Source organism: Rhinoraja longicauda, chromosome 9, assembly GCF_053455715.1.
Source record: "Rhinoraja longicauda isolate Sanriku21f chromosome 9, sRhiLon1.1, whole genome shotgun sequence".
In the NCBI taxonomy this organism is placed as follows: domain Eukaryota; kingdom Metazoa; phylum Chordata; class Chondrichthyes; order Rajiformes; family Arhynchobatidae; genus Rhinoraja; species Rhinoraja longicauda.
Genome location: NC_135961.1, coordinates 67,071,670 through 67,084,345, shown reverse-complemented (window position 1 = coordinate 67,084,345; position 12,676 = coordinate 67,071,670). Strand labels below are relative to the sequence as shown.

Sequence of the window (12,676 nt, the reverse complement as noted above, 5' to 3'; positions counted from 1 at the left end):
AGCAAGTGAACAGTCGGTTCTTGAAGTTGACGTGTTGGATGCAGGAGAAATGGGCAGGAGTAAAGACCTGAGCGACTTTGACAAGGGCCAAATTGTTATGGCCAGACGACTGGGTCAGAGCATCTCTGAAACGGCAAGGCTTGTGGGGTGCTCCCGGTCAGCAGTGGTGAGTACCGACCGACAGTGGTTCGAGGAGGGACAAACCATAAACTGGCGACAGACAGGGTGTTGGGCGGCCAAGGCTCATCGATGCGCGAGGGCAATGAAGGTTATCCCGTCTGGTTCGAACCGACAGAAGGTCGACTGTGGCACGAGTCACAGAAAATGTTAATGGTGGTCACGGGAGGAATGTGTCACAATACACAGTGCATCGCACCCTGCTGCGTATGGGGCTGCACACGGAGGACCAACAGCACATTAGGCAGGTGGGCATAATGTTTTGGCTCATCAGTGTATTCTTTCACTTTGATTGCATTTGCTCTTTGCTCACCTCTCTTATTTCCTTCTGCCGTGGTTTGATCCAGGTGTAATCCTGCTTTGGCAGTGTGGTCCTGCTGTGGTCATTGCATCTGCCAGAACCTGTGACCACTGATAATTCTTGGATGCTTGGTTGGCGAGTGCTATTGTGAAGCTTTCCCCGACCACTTAGGAGCCTGGAACTCATGTTTCCTCCACTCAAATTGACGCTGTAGTTTGCTCTTGGACTTCCGAACTCCTGCAAGACTTTACTGTAAGAAATTGTAAGAGAGCTGTTTTAATTTGCTTTAACTTGTATTCATTTTGTATATACGTTAGTTTACTTAGATTCAATAGACAATAGGTTTAGGAGTCGGCTATTCGACCCTTCGAGCCAGCACCATCATTCAATGTGATCATGGCTGATCATTCTCAATCAGTACCCCGTTCCTGCCTTCTCCCCATACCCCCTGACTCCGCTATCCTTAAGAGCTCTATCTAGCTCTCTCTTGAATGCATTCAGAGAATTGGCCTCCACTGCCTTCTGAGGCAGAGAATTCCACAGATTCACAACTCTCTGACTGAAAAAGTTTTTCCTCATCTCAGTTCTAAATGGCCTACCTCTTATTCTTAAACTGTGGCCCCTTGTTCTGGACTCCCCCAACATTGGGAACATGTTTCCTGCCTGTATCCAACCCCTTAATAATCTTATATGTTTCGATAAGATCTCCTCTCATTCTTCTAAATTCCAGTGTATACAAGCCTAGTCGCTCCAGTCTTTCAACATATGACAGTCCTGCCATTCCGGGAATTAACCTAGTAAACCTACGCTGCACGCCCTCAACATTGGGCACTCCCCCAACATTGGGAACATTTTTCCTGCATCTAGCTTGTCCAGTCCTTTTTTATAATTTTATACGTTTCTCTAAGATACCCTCTCATCCTTCTGAACCCCGGTTTCTCTAGCACATTGTGTTCTACTCAAGATCCCTGCATCTTCGGTTCCTTTTTCTCCCCCATTGATTATCTTAGTGACATTGCAAACATCAGGGCACCAGTCTGCGATCAGTAAACACTCTAACACAGTGTTCATCGCCCGGAACGCAGGCCAACTCCATTCCATCCCAGCATCTTCCCAGTTACAAGACGCACTGCTCAGTTTGTTGACTCACAGAGTACAATGTCCGATTGTTTTTTAATATTGCAACAGAAGGTTGCTATGGAATTCAATCCCAGTTTATAATTACGGGTGCAGAGGGGAGCAGATTGTTACGTCAGAACAGGACACCTCTGGTTTTCTGGCAACTGGTGGTCTGGCTCCTCCTCTAATCCGGATAAAATTACGAGAGTGCGCGCAGAAGGCAGTGGAGGCCAATTCTCTGGATGCATTCAAGAGAGAGCTAGATAGAGCTCTTAAGGATAGCGGAGTCAGGGGGTATGGGGTGAAGGCAGGAATGGGGTACTGATTGAGTATGATCAGCCATGATCACATTGAATGGCGGTGCTGGCTCGAAGGGCCGAATGGCCTCCTCCTGCACCTATTGTCTATTGCCCCCTGAAAAATGTGTCACCCAGGACGATCCCGACCTCATCGGGATTTCCGCGGCCGATCTGCGGGTGGACTCTGCCCCCCTGCGGCCGGGGCTCTGGAACTCCGGCCCGGCCGGCAGATGCGCTCCCATAGCCGACTCCCGAGGCCGAATTTGCAGGCCGGTATCTCGCACCCCCCCCCCCGGCGGCCGAAGCGGAACGTTCTGGTACCGTCGAACTTCTCTTGGAAGCCGTGACCTCTGCTGGTCCGGCAACACGGATAATCCAGCAAGGCTCTGGAACCACGGGTGCCAGAGAATCGGTGGTGGATCGGTACATTATACGCTACCGCCAAAATCATTAGACAATAGACGCAGGAGTAGGCCATTCGGCCCTTCGATCCAGCACCGCCATTCAATGTGATCATGGCTGATCATTCTCAATCAGTACCCCGTTCCTGCCTTCTCCCCATACCCCCTGACTCCGCTATCCTTAAGAGCTCTATCTAGCTCTCTCTTGAATGCATTCAGAGAATTGGCCTCCACTGCCTTCTGAGGCAGAGAATTCCACAGATTCACAACTCTCTGACCGAAAACGTTTTTCCTCATCTCAGTTCTAAATGGCCTACCCCTTATTCTTAAACTGTGGCCTCTGGTTCTGGACTCCCCTGAGGAAGATACACACAATCTCCCAAATGTTCTAGGGGCTGGAGAACCTAGGGTGATGGAGGAACTGAAGGAAATCCACATTAGGCAGGAAATGGTTTTGGGTAGACTGATGGGACTGAAGGCTGATAAATCCCCAGGGCCTGATGGTCTGCATCCCAGAGTACTTAAGGAGGTGGCTCTAGAAATAGTGGAAGCATTGGAGATCATTTTTCAATGTTCTATAGATTCAGGATCAGTTCCTGTGGATTGGAGGATAGCAAATGTTATCCCACTTTTTAAGAAAGGAGGGAGAGAGAAAACGGGTAATTATAGACCAGTTAGTCTGACATCAGTGGTGGGGAAAATGCTGGAGTCAATTATAAAAGACGAAATTGCTGAGCATTTGGATAGCAGTAACGGGATCGTTCCGAGTCAGCATGGATTTACGAAGGGGAAATCATGCTTGACAAATCTACTGGAATTTTTTGAGGATGTAACTAGGAAAATTGACAAGGGAGAGTCAGTGGATGTGGTGTACCTCGACTTTCAGAAAGCCTTCGACAAGGTCCCACATAGGAGATTAGTGGGCAAAATTAGGGCACATGGTATTGGGGGTAGGGTACTGACATGGATAGAAAATTGGTTAACAGACAGAAAGCAAAGAGTGGGGATAAATGGGTCCCTTTCGGAATGGCAGGTAGTGACCAGTGGGGTACCGCAAGGTTCGGTGCTGGGACCCCAGCTATTTACGATATACATTAATGACTTAGACGGAGGGATTAAAAGTACCATTAGCAAATTTGCAGATGATACTAAGTTGGGGGGTAGTGTGAATTGTGAGGAAGATGCAATAAGGCTGCAGGGTGACCTGGACAGGTTGTGTGAGTGGGCGGATACATGGCAGATGCAGTTTAATGTAGATAAGTGTGAGGTTATTCACTTTGGAAGTAAGAATAGAAAGGCAGATTATTATCTGAATGGTGTCAAGTTAGGAGGAGGGGGAGTTCAACGAGATCTGGGTGTCCTAGTGCATCAGTCAATGAAAGGAAGCATGCAGGTTCAGCAGGCAGTGAAGAAAGCCAATGGAATGTTGGCCTTCGTAACAAGAGGAGTTGAGTATAGGAGCAAAGAGGTCCTTCTACAGTTGTACCGGGCCCTGGTGAGACCGCACCTGGAGTACTGTGTGCAGTTTTGGTCTCCAAATTTGAGGAAGGATATTCTTGCTATGGAGGGCGTGCAGCGTAGGTTCACTAGATTAATTCCCGGAATGGCGGGACTGTCGTATGTTGAAAGGCTGGAGCGATTGGGCTTGTATACACTGGAATTTAGAAGGATGAGGGGGGATCTTATTGAAACATATAAGATAATTAGGGGATTGGACACATTAGAGGCAGATAACATGTTCCCAATGTTGGGGGAGTCCAGAACAAGGGGCCACAGTTTGAGAATAAGGGGTAGGCCATTTAGAACGGAGATGAGGAAGAACTTTTTCAGTCAGAGGGTGGTGAAGGTGTGGAATTATCTGCCTCAGAAGGCAGTGGAGGCCAGTTCGTTGGATGCTTTCAAGAGAGAGCTGGATAGAGCTCTTAAGGATAGCGGAGTGAGGGGGTATGGGGAGAAGGCAGGAACGGGGTACTGATTGATAGTGATCAGCCATGATCGCATTGAATGGCGGTGCTGGCTCGAAGGGCTGAATGGCCTACTCCTGCACCTATTGTCTATTGTCTATTGTCTATTGTCCCCCAACATTGGGAACATGTTTCCTGCCTCTAACGTGTCCAACCCCTTAATAATCTTATACGTTTCGATAAGATCCCCCCTCATCCTTCTAAATTCCAGTGTATACAAACCCAGTCGCTCCAGTCTTTCAACATTCCCTGAGAAAAAAATGTAAATGTAGGCAGTTCAATAGATGCTGGAGTTACAATACACTTGGCATGAAGCGAGAGATGCAATCAGACCTGCTGCTGACAAACCAATGGGTCGACAGATCAGATTGCTCATCAAAACTCCATATTGTACAACCACACTTCAATCAGACTCTGAAATACACTGATGAGCCAAAACATTATGACCACCTGCCTAATATGCTGTTGGTCCTCCGTGTGCAGCCCCATACGCAGCAGGGTGCGATGCACTGTGGATTGTGACACATACCTCCCGTGACCACCATTAACATTTTCTGTGACTTGTGCCACAGTCGACCTTCTGTCGGTTCGGACCAGACAGGATAGCCTTCGTTGCACTCGCGCATCGATGAGCCTTGGGCGCCCAACACCCTGTCTGTCGCTGGTTTGTGGTTTGTCCCTCCTCGGACCACTGTCGGTAGGTACTCACCACTGCTGACCGGGAGCACCCCACAAGCCTTGCCGTTTCAGAGATGCTCTGACCCAGTCGTCTGGCCATAACAATTTGGCCCTTGTCAAAGTTGCTCAGGTCTTTACTCCTGCCCATTTCTCCTGCATCCAACACATCAACTTCAAGAGCTGACTGTTCACTTGCTGCCTAATATATCCCACCCCTTGACAGGTGTCATTGTAACAAGATAATCAATGTGATTCACTTGGCCTGTCAGTGGTCATAATGTTTTGGCTAATCGGTGTAGGTCCACCAACACATTCATGGTGTTTGTATGTGTTAATTAGCGTATCTGAATCATCACCTCCCTTGTTTTATGTTCAATGCTCTGACTAATAAAGGCGGCCATGCCTTCTCTAACCCATGTTATCAAATCTTGAAGCTGCCATCTTCAAGGATCTTAGGACTTGGAGATAGGGGTGGCAACTATCTCACTCCCAAATACGGGACAAGGTGACGTCACCGCCCCGCGCCCCACTTGACCTCACCCAGCCAGCGGCCACGTGCTCCCGCTCCACCAATGGCGGCCGCCCGGGCATGGAGGCGGGTTGTTATGCAACCTCCGTTAGGCGAACACACTCCGTTAGCCTACACTGTCCCGGCCGACAGCGGCCGAGGGATGTCACGGCTAATACGGGACAGTTGGCAACCCTACTTGGAGACCAAGGTCCCTCTGTTCATCCATACTTCCCATGACCCAGCCATTCATGCTGTTTACCGTAGCCCCGTCGGTAATCCCAAAATATATCAGCACACATTTAGCTGGATCACACCCCGACTGCCAGTTTCATCAATATCACGGCGTCAAGAGCCGAAGGTCAAGGGAGTCAGGAGAGCGTTTACTTGTCACATGTACCAACACTGGAGCAATGGATTCCTTATTTACAGCTAGCATCAAGATCTGTTAGCACAATACACACAAATAGCATACAGTGGTGTAGCTGCACAGCCGCTACCCAAGAGCGCCAGAGACCCGGGTTCAATCCTGACCACGGCTGCTTGTCTGCACGGAGTTTGTACGTTCTCCCCGTGACCTGCCTGGGTTTTCTCCAGGTGCCCCGGTTTCCTCCCACACTCCAAAGATGTGCAGGTTTGTAGGTGAAGTGGCTTGCGATAAATGTATAATGTAAAACATTATCCCAGAATAGCTGATAATTATTTTCAATCGGCGCAAATTGGAGTTCAGCACCTCAACTCCCCCTCCCATTCCCAGTCTGACCTCTCTGTCCTGGGCCTCCTCCATTGTCAGAGTGAGGCCCAGTGCAAATTGGAGGAACAGCACCTCATATTTTGCTTGGGTAGTTTACACCCCAGCAGTATGAGCATTGACTTCTCTAACTTCAGATAGTCCCTGCTTTCCCTCTCTCTCCATCCCTTCCCCCTTCCCAGTTCTCCCATTGGTCTTCCTGTCCCCGACTACATTCTATCTTTGTCCCGCCACCTCCCCGTAGAGTACGAAGAGGGATACGAGCTAAATGCAGGGAGATGGGACTAGTGGAGATGAGACATGTTGGCCGATATGGGGAAAGTTGGGCCAAAGGGCCTGTTTCCATGCTGTAAGACTCTATGACTAGTCGTACAAGGTGATTAAAAATACGAGCCTTTTCCTGATCTTGGTCTATTTTCCTTGAGTCATAAACTGGGGTCTCAATCTATCCGCGTGGGCTGATACAGTTGAAACGGCTATTCATTCTGCTCACGTAACATGGATACAACTGTGCTGACGGCCTAAATCAGGGGTTCCCAACCTTTTTCATCCAGTTTACCCCTTTGCAACGTTTTGAAAATAAATTTACCCCCACCCTGTTTTGTTCAGTAATTTGAATTTACACTTCTACCATAATAAAGCAACCGACAAAGGGGAAATTTTAAAATACTGTTTTTAACATCATTATCTTAAGTTCAAATAACAATAATAATAGCACATAACAATGTTATTTCACTTATTTATGAACAACTAATGATGAACAGATACCGGGGATACCAGAACCAAACGCAATCAGTCAATATGTACAAATCCAGAATCAACAAACGTACCCCCTGGGTAGACAAAATTTACCCCTGGTTGGAGACCCTTGGCCTAAATGAAGGAGGCCGTGGCAGGCCTCAGCTTGCCCCCCCCAGGCATTCCTGTGTGGTACCTCAGCTGCACGGAGGCAGAGAGGAGAGCTCTTCAGCGGGTAGTCCATAGAGCTCAGAGGACCATCGGAACACAGCTACCAGCCTTGGAGGGCATCTACAACACACGATGCCTCAGAAAAGCCACCAGCATCCACAAAGACTCCTCACACCCCTGCAACAGTCTGTTCGAACTTCTACCATCGGGCAGACGATACAAGGCCTTCTACGCCCGCACCTCCAGACTCAGGAACAGCTTCATCCCCAGGGCCATAGCTGCTATGAACCGGTCCTGCTGAGCCGGATGGTCACATCGCACAGCGAACCGGCACAGACCTACTTGAACTTTATACTGTTTTAAAACTGTTTCTAATTTTGTTTCACTGGGTTGTATAAATTTATACTGATTAACTAAGTAATTTATTGCATCGTATGGGAGGCGCATTCCCAATCTCGTTGTACCCTGTACAATGACAATAAAGATATATTGTATTGTATTGTATTGTTTTTATAAAGTACCAAATCACTCACACCCATCATTCAAGGTACATTAAACATTCTCAGTCTTCGGGAAGCTCATCTGTCACGCTAATGGACGCTCAGAAGCAACTTTCCGCAGCTTATTTCCGTGACGTGACAAACGGTGCTGCCGACACACTCGACCCTAAAGACCGTAGTACGTCACGGCGCCATTTTAGTCGGCAGAAACTTGCAGAAACATTTAAAAAGAAAAATAACAAAAATCTGTGAATTGATAGATGAGATATATTCTGCTTTTTAATGGTATCATCACACATCCTGTTCCCCCAAAACACTGATTACACTGCGGGAGGCGTAGCGAACGGCGGGTTTTGCTTACTAAAATGGCTCCTTTGCGTACTACACTTCAGTACAGGCGATTTCAATTGAGTGGTCTATCTTGTTCCTCTAGTATCTTTGCTTCCGACACACCTAGAGAAACATAGAAAATAGGTGCAGGAGTAGGCCACTCGGCCCTTCGAGCCTGCACCGCCATTCAATATGATCATGTTTAATGTACCTTGAATGATGGGTGTGAGTGATTTGGTACTTTATAAAAACAATACAATACAATATATCTTTATTGTCATAGGGTTGTCCAGCACAGCAAACAGCCCACCTTGTTGACACTTACCACCAAGCACCCACTTACACTGATCCCATTTTATATTCCCCAGGAGGAAGGAGGAAAAGTCGGGGTGGGACAAGCCTTTGTGTACATTGTCTGCTTTTACAAGGCAGGGCCTGCTCAGTTTAAACCTTTACCTCTGCCTTGGTGGTGCAGCCTGTAGAGCCGTTACCTCACGGGGCCAGAGACCCAGGTTCGATCCTGACCGCAGGTTGCGGTTTTAACAGAGTTTGCACCTTCTCCCTCTGACCGTGTGGGTTTCCTCCGGGTGCTCCGGTTTCCTCCCAATAGACAATAGACAATAGATGCAGGAGGAGGCCATTCGGCCCTTCGAGCCAGCACCACCATTCAATGTGATCATGGCTGATCATTCTCAATCAGTACCCCGTTCCTGCCTTCTCCCCATACCCCCTGACTCCGCTATCCTTAAGAGCTCTATCTAGCTCTCTCTTGAATGCATTCAGAGAATTGGCCTCCACTGCCTTCTGAGGCAGAGAAATTCCACAGATTCACAACTTTCTGACTGAAAAAGTTTTTCCTCATCTCAGTTCTAAATGGCCAAACCCTTATTCTTAAACTGTGGCCCCTTGTTCTGGACTCCCCCAACATTGGGAACATGTTTCCTGCCTCTAACGTGTCCAACCCCTTAATAATCTTATACGTTTCAATAAGATCTCCTCTCATCCTTCTAAACCCCAGTGTGTTCAAGCCTAGTCGCTCAAGTCTTTCAACATATGACAGTCCCGCCATTCCGGGAATTAACCTAGTAAACCTACGCTGCACGCCCTCAATAGCAAGAATATCCTTCCTCAAATTTGGAGACCAAAACTGCACACAGTACTCCAGGTGTGGTCTCACTAGGGCCCTGTACAACTGCAGAAGGACCTCTTTGCTCCCACATCCCAATGGCACGCAGGTTTGTAGGTTAATTGGCCCTCCGTACATTATCACTGGGGGGGGGAGTGGATGAGAAAGTGGGATAACATAGAACCAGTGTGGTCGGGTGATGGCTGTTCGGTGTGGACTTTGCAAGCTGTATATCAAAAATAAAATAAACTAAACTAAACAGATTCCACTTCCAGATTGTGCAAGACTTTATTTACATAGGTTAAATATCCACGATAATCAGTTTAAACATCTGCCTGATTAAGAACTGTAAACAAATGAAGACAGACCACTTCAGTTCTGTTTAGTTCAGATTAGTTCACTGTCACGTGTACCGAGGTACAGTGAAAAGCTTGTGTTGCGTGCTAACCAGTCAGCGGAAAGACAATACATGATTACAATCGAGCCATTTACGGTCTACAGATGTTGTTCGTCCTTCGGGTTGGAAGATGACCATGACTTCACTTTCAGTTGGAGGATTGGTGACTGTGGGTCCTGAAGTGACTGGTGAGGTCAATCCGGGCCCGGAAGGCACATAGGACACAAGTGGATGGGTGCTGCAGTGGAAGTGGAGGTAGCCCGGGCCTTGCGCGCGCGGTGCGTTTCCTCTGGACCTCTGCAGTGCGTCTGTTCTCTGCTGCACGGGCAGCAACCCGTGTCTACAGATACATGATAAGGGAATAACCTTTAGTGCAAGGTAAAGCCAGCAAAGTACGATCAAAGATAGTCCGAGGGTCACCAATGAGGTAGATAGTAGTTCAGCACTGCTCTCTGGTTGTAGTGGGATGATTCAGTTGCCGGATAACAGCTAGGGAGAAACTGTCCCTGAATCTGGAGGTGCTACAATCAGAACGGCTTCAGAGAGAAGAGGAACACGGTCACACAGATCCTTGCCCTCCGAAGAATCATTGAGGAGGTGAAGAATAACAACCTGCCAGCCGTCCTAACCTCCATTGGCTTCAAGAAGGCGTTTGACTCGATTCATCGATGCAAAATCCAGAACCAGGGGCCACAGTTTAAGAATAAGGGGTAGGCCATTTAGAACGGAGATGAGGAAAAACTTTTTCAGTCAGAGAGTTGTAAATCTGTGGAATTCTCTGCCTCAAAAGGCAGTGGAGGCCAATTCTCTGAATGCATTCAAGAGAGAGCTAGATAGAGCTCTTAAGGATAGCGGAGTCAGGGGGTATGGGGAGAAGGCAGGAACGGGGTACTGATTGAGAATGATCAGCCATGATCACATTGAATGGCGGTGCTGGCTCGTAGGGCCGAATGGCCTCCTCCTGCACCTATTGTCTATTGTCTAAAATGATGGGGATTTTGGAGGCTTATGGTGTCCCTCCTCGTCTCCTGAGAGCCATTGAGGATGTGCACTTGGGCACCATGGCCAAGGTTGTCACCCCGGATGGCGAGAGCAAAGTGTTGGAAATCCTGGCGGGGGTGTTACAGGGAGACACACTGGCACCCTTTCTCTTTGTCATCGTCCTTGATTATGCAATGGGGCAGGCGCTCAGGGAGCACAAGGCCCTCGGCTTCACAATCACCCCAAGGCGCTCGAGAGGAATCGGGTCAGTCAACTTGTCAGACCTCGACTTCCATGATGACATCGTCCTGCTGTCAGACCAAATTGGGGAGGCACAGGAGCTGCTCGGCAGGGTGGAGACGGAGTGCTAAAATGTGGGCCTCCACCTCAATGCCAAGAAGACGGAGCACATGGCGTTCAACGGTGGTGACCATGAGCCTCTTAAGACCAGTGGCCTTGCATCTCTCAAGAAAGTGGAGGGCCTCAAGTACCTGGGAGCGAGGATGCAGAGCTGGGAGAATGACATCAAGGCCCGGAAAGCGCTCGAGTAAGTCCTCAATAACATGGGGAAAATCTGGACGTCTCGGATGTCTAAGGGTCTCAAACTGAGATTCTTCCTTGCAACTGTAGAGACAATATTATTGTGTGGGTGTGAGGCATGGACTTTCACTCGAGCACTGTCCAAGTCTCTCGATGGTGTCTACGCCCGAATGCTCAGAAAAGTTCAAAACTTCAGTTGGAGGGACCGCATCACCAATGCCCAGCTCTACGGGGAGATTCCACCTCTGACCGAGAAGATCAGGTGGAGAAGGGTGAGGCTCGCTGGTCGTTGCCACCGCCATCCAGAAACACCAGCAAACAAGGTTGTGCTGTGGGAATCCACCCGTGGAAGACGGAACCCGGGACGGCCAAACAAGACCATGCCGAAGGCGATGATGGAAGACGCTTATGTAGAGACAAAGAGGAGCTGGCCAGCTGTGTGGAGGACAGAGATGCGTGGGGCGTCCATCACCGTGCCCGTCGCAAACCAGCGCCATTAATTAAATTAATGGAGGTGTGCGTTTCAGAATAAGGCAGTGGCCTTTAAATAGGCAAGCTGAAACTAAACAACGCCTTTCATGGTTCAATTTATCAATTTCTCTCATTTTAGCTATCACCTGCAGCTGTTACTCATCTCCAATGAATCTCTCTGTCTGTGTTCAGAGGTGTAATGTAGTTATTAAAGGGTGAGCCTCTGTCACACTGGCTTACGGCAAACAACAAGCTGCTGCAAGCTTGTGTTACGAAGGGGCGGCACAGTGGTGCAGCAGTAGAGTTGCTGCCTTACAGTGCTTACAGCGCCAGTACGCGGTTGACCCTGACTACGGGTGCTGTCTGTGTGGAGTATGTACATTCTCCCCATGGACGCATAGTATAGAGGTTAGGAGGTCATGTTGCAATTGTATAAGACGTTGGTTAGACCGCATTTGGAGTATTGTGTTTGGTTCTGGGCACTGTATTCGAGGAAAGATGTTGTCAAGCTGGAAAGGGTAAAGAGAAGCTTTACGAGGATGTTGCCAGGACTAGAGGGTGTGAGCTACAGGGAGAGGTTGAGTAGGCTGGGACTCTATTCCATGGAGCGCAGGAGGATAAGGGGTGATCTTGTAGAGGTGTACAAAATCATGAGAGGAATAGATCGGGTAGATGCACAGAGTCTCTTGCCCACAGTCAGGGAATCGAGGACCAGAGGACATGGGTTTAAGGTGAAGGGGAAAAGATTTAATAGGAATCTGAGGGGTAACTTTTTCACACAAAGGGTGGTGGGTGTAAGGAGCAAGCTGCCAGAGGAGGTAGTTGAGGCTGGGACTATCCCAACATTTATGGACCAAGCGCAGGCAAGTGGGACTAGTGCAGCTGGGACATTGTTGACTGGTGTGGGCAAGTTGGGCCGAAGGGCCTGTTTCCACTCTGTGACTCTATGACATGCCAGGTTCACGTGTCTGTATGTGAACGCACAACTCCAACAACATCACAGGACTCTCTAAGGAGTAAGATATCAGCTTTGGGAAGAGTGGTTTTCCACAGACCCGGGTTCGATCTTGACTACAGGTGCTGTCTGTACGGAGTTTGTACGTTCTCCCCGTGACCTGCGTGGGGTTTCTCCGAGATTTTTGGATTCCTCCCACACTCCAAGGATGTGCTGGTTTGCAGGTTAATTGGCTTGGTAAGTGTAAATTGTCCCTAGTGTGTGTAGGA

The 12,676-nt window shown here is 48.6% G+C and overlaps 1 protein-coding gene across 1 annotated transcript in view; it reads right to left on the bottom strand.

Moving 5' to 3' along the window:
* LOC144597081 (uncharacterized) overlaps positions 1 to 12,676 on the bottom strand; it is a 104,102-nt gene that overhangs the window by 43,322 nt on the left and 48,104 nt on the right. Inside the window, exon 6 of the mRNA XM_078405997.1 lies at positions 491 to 728. Coding sequence (XP_078262123.1) covers positions 491 to 728 — 238 coding nt within the window. The remainder of the gene's footprint in view (positions 1 to 490; positions 729 to 12,676) is intronic.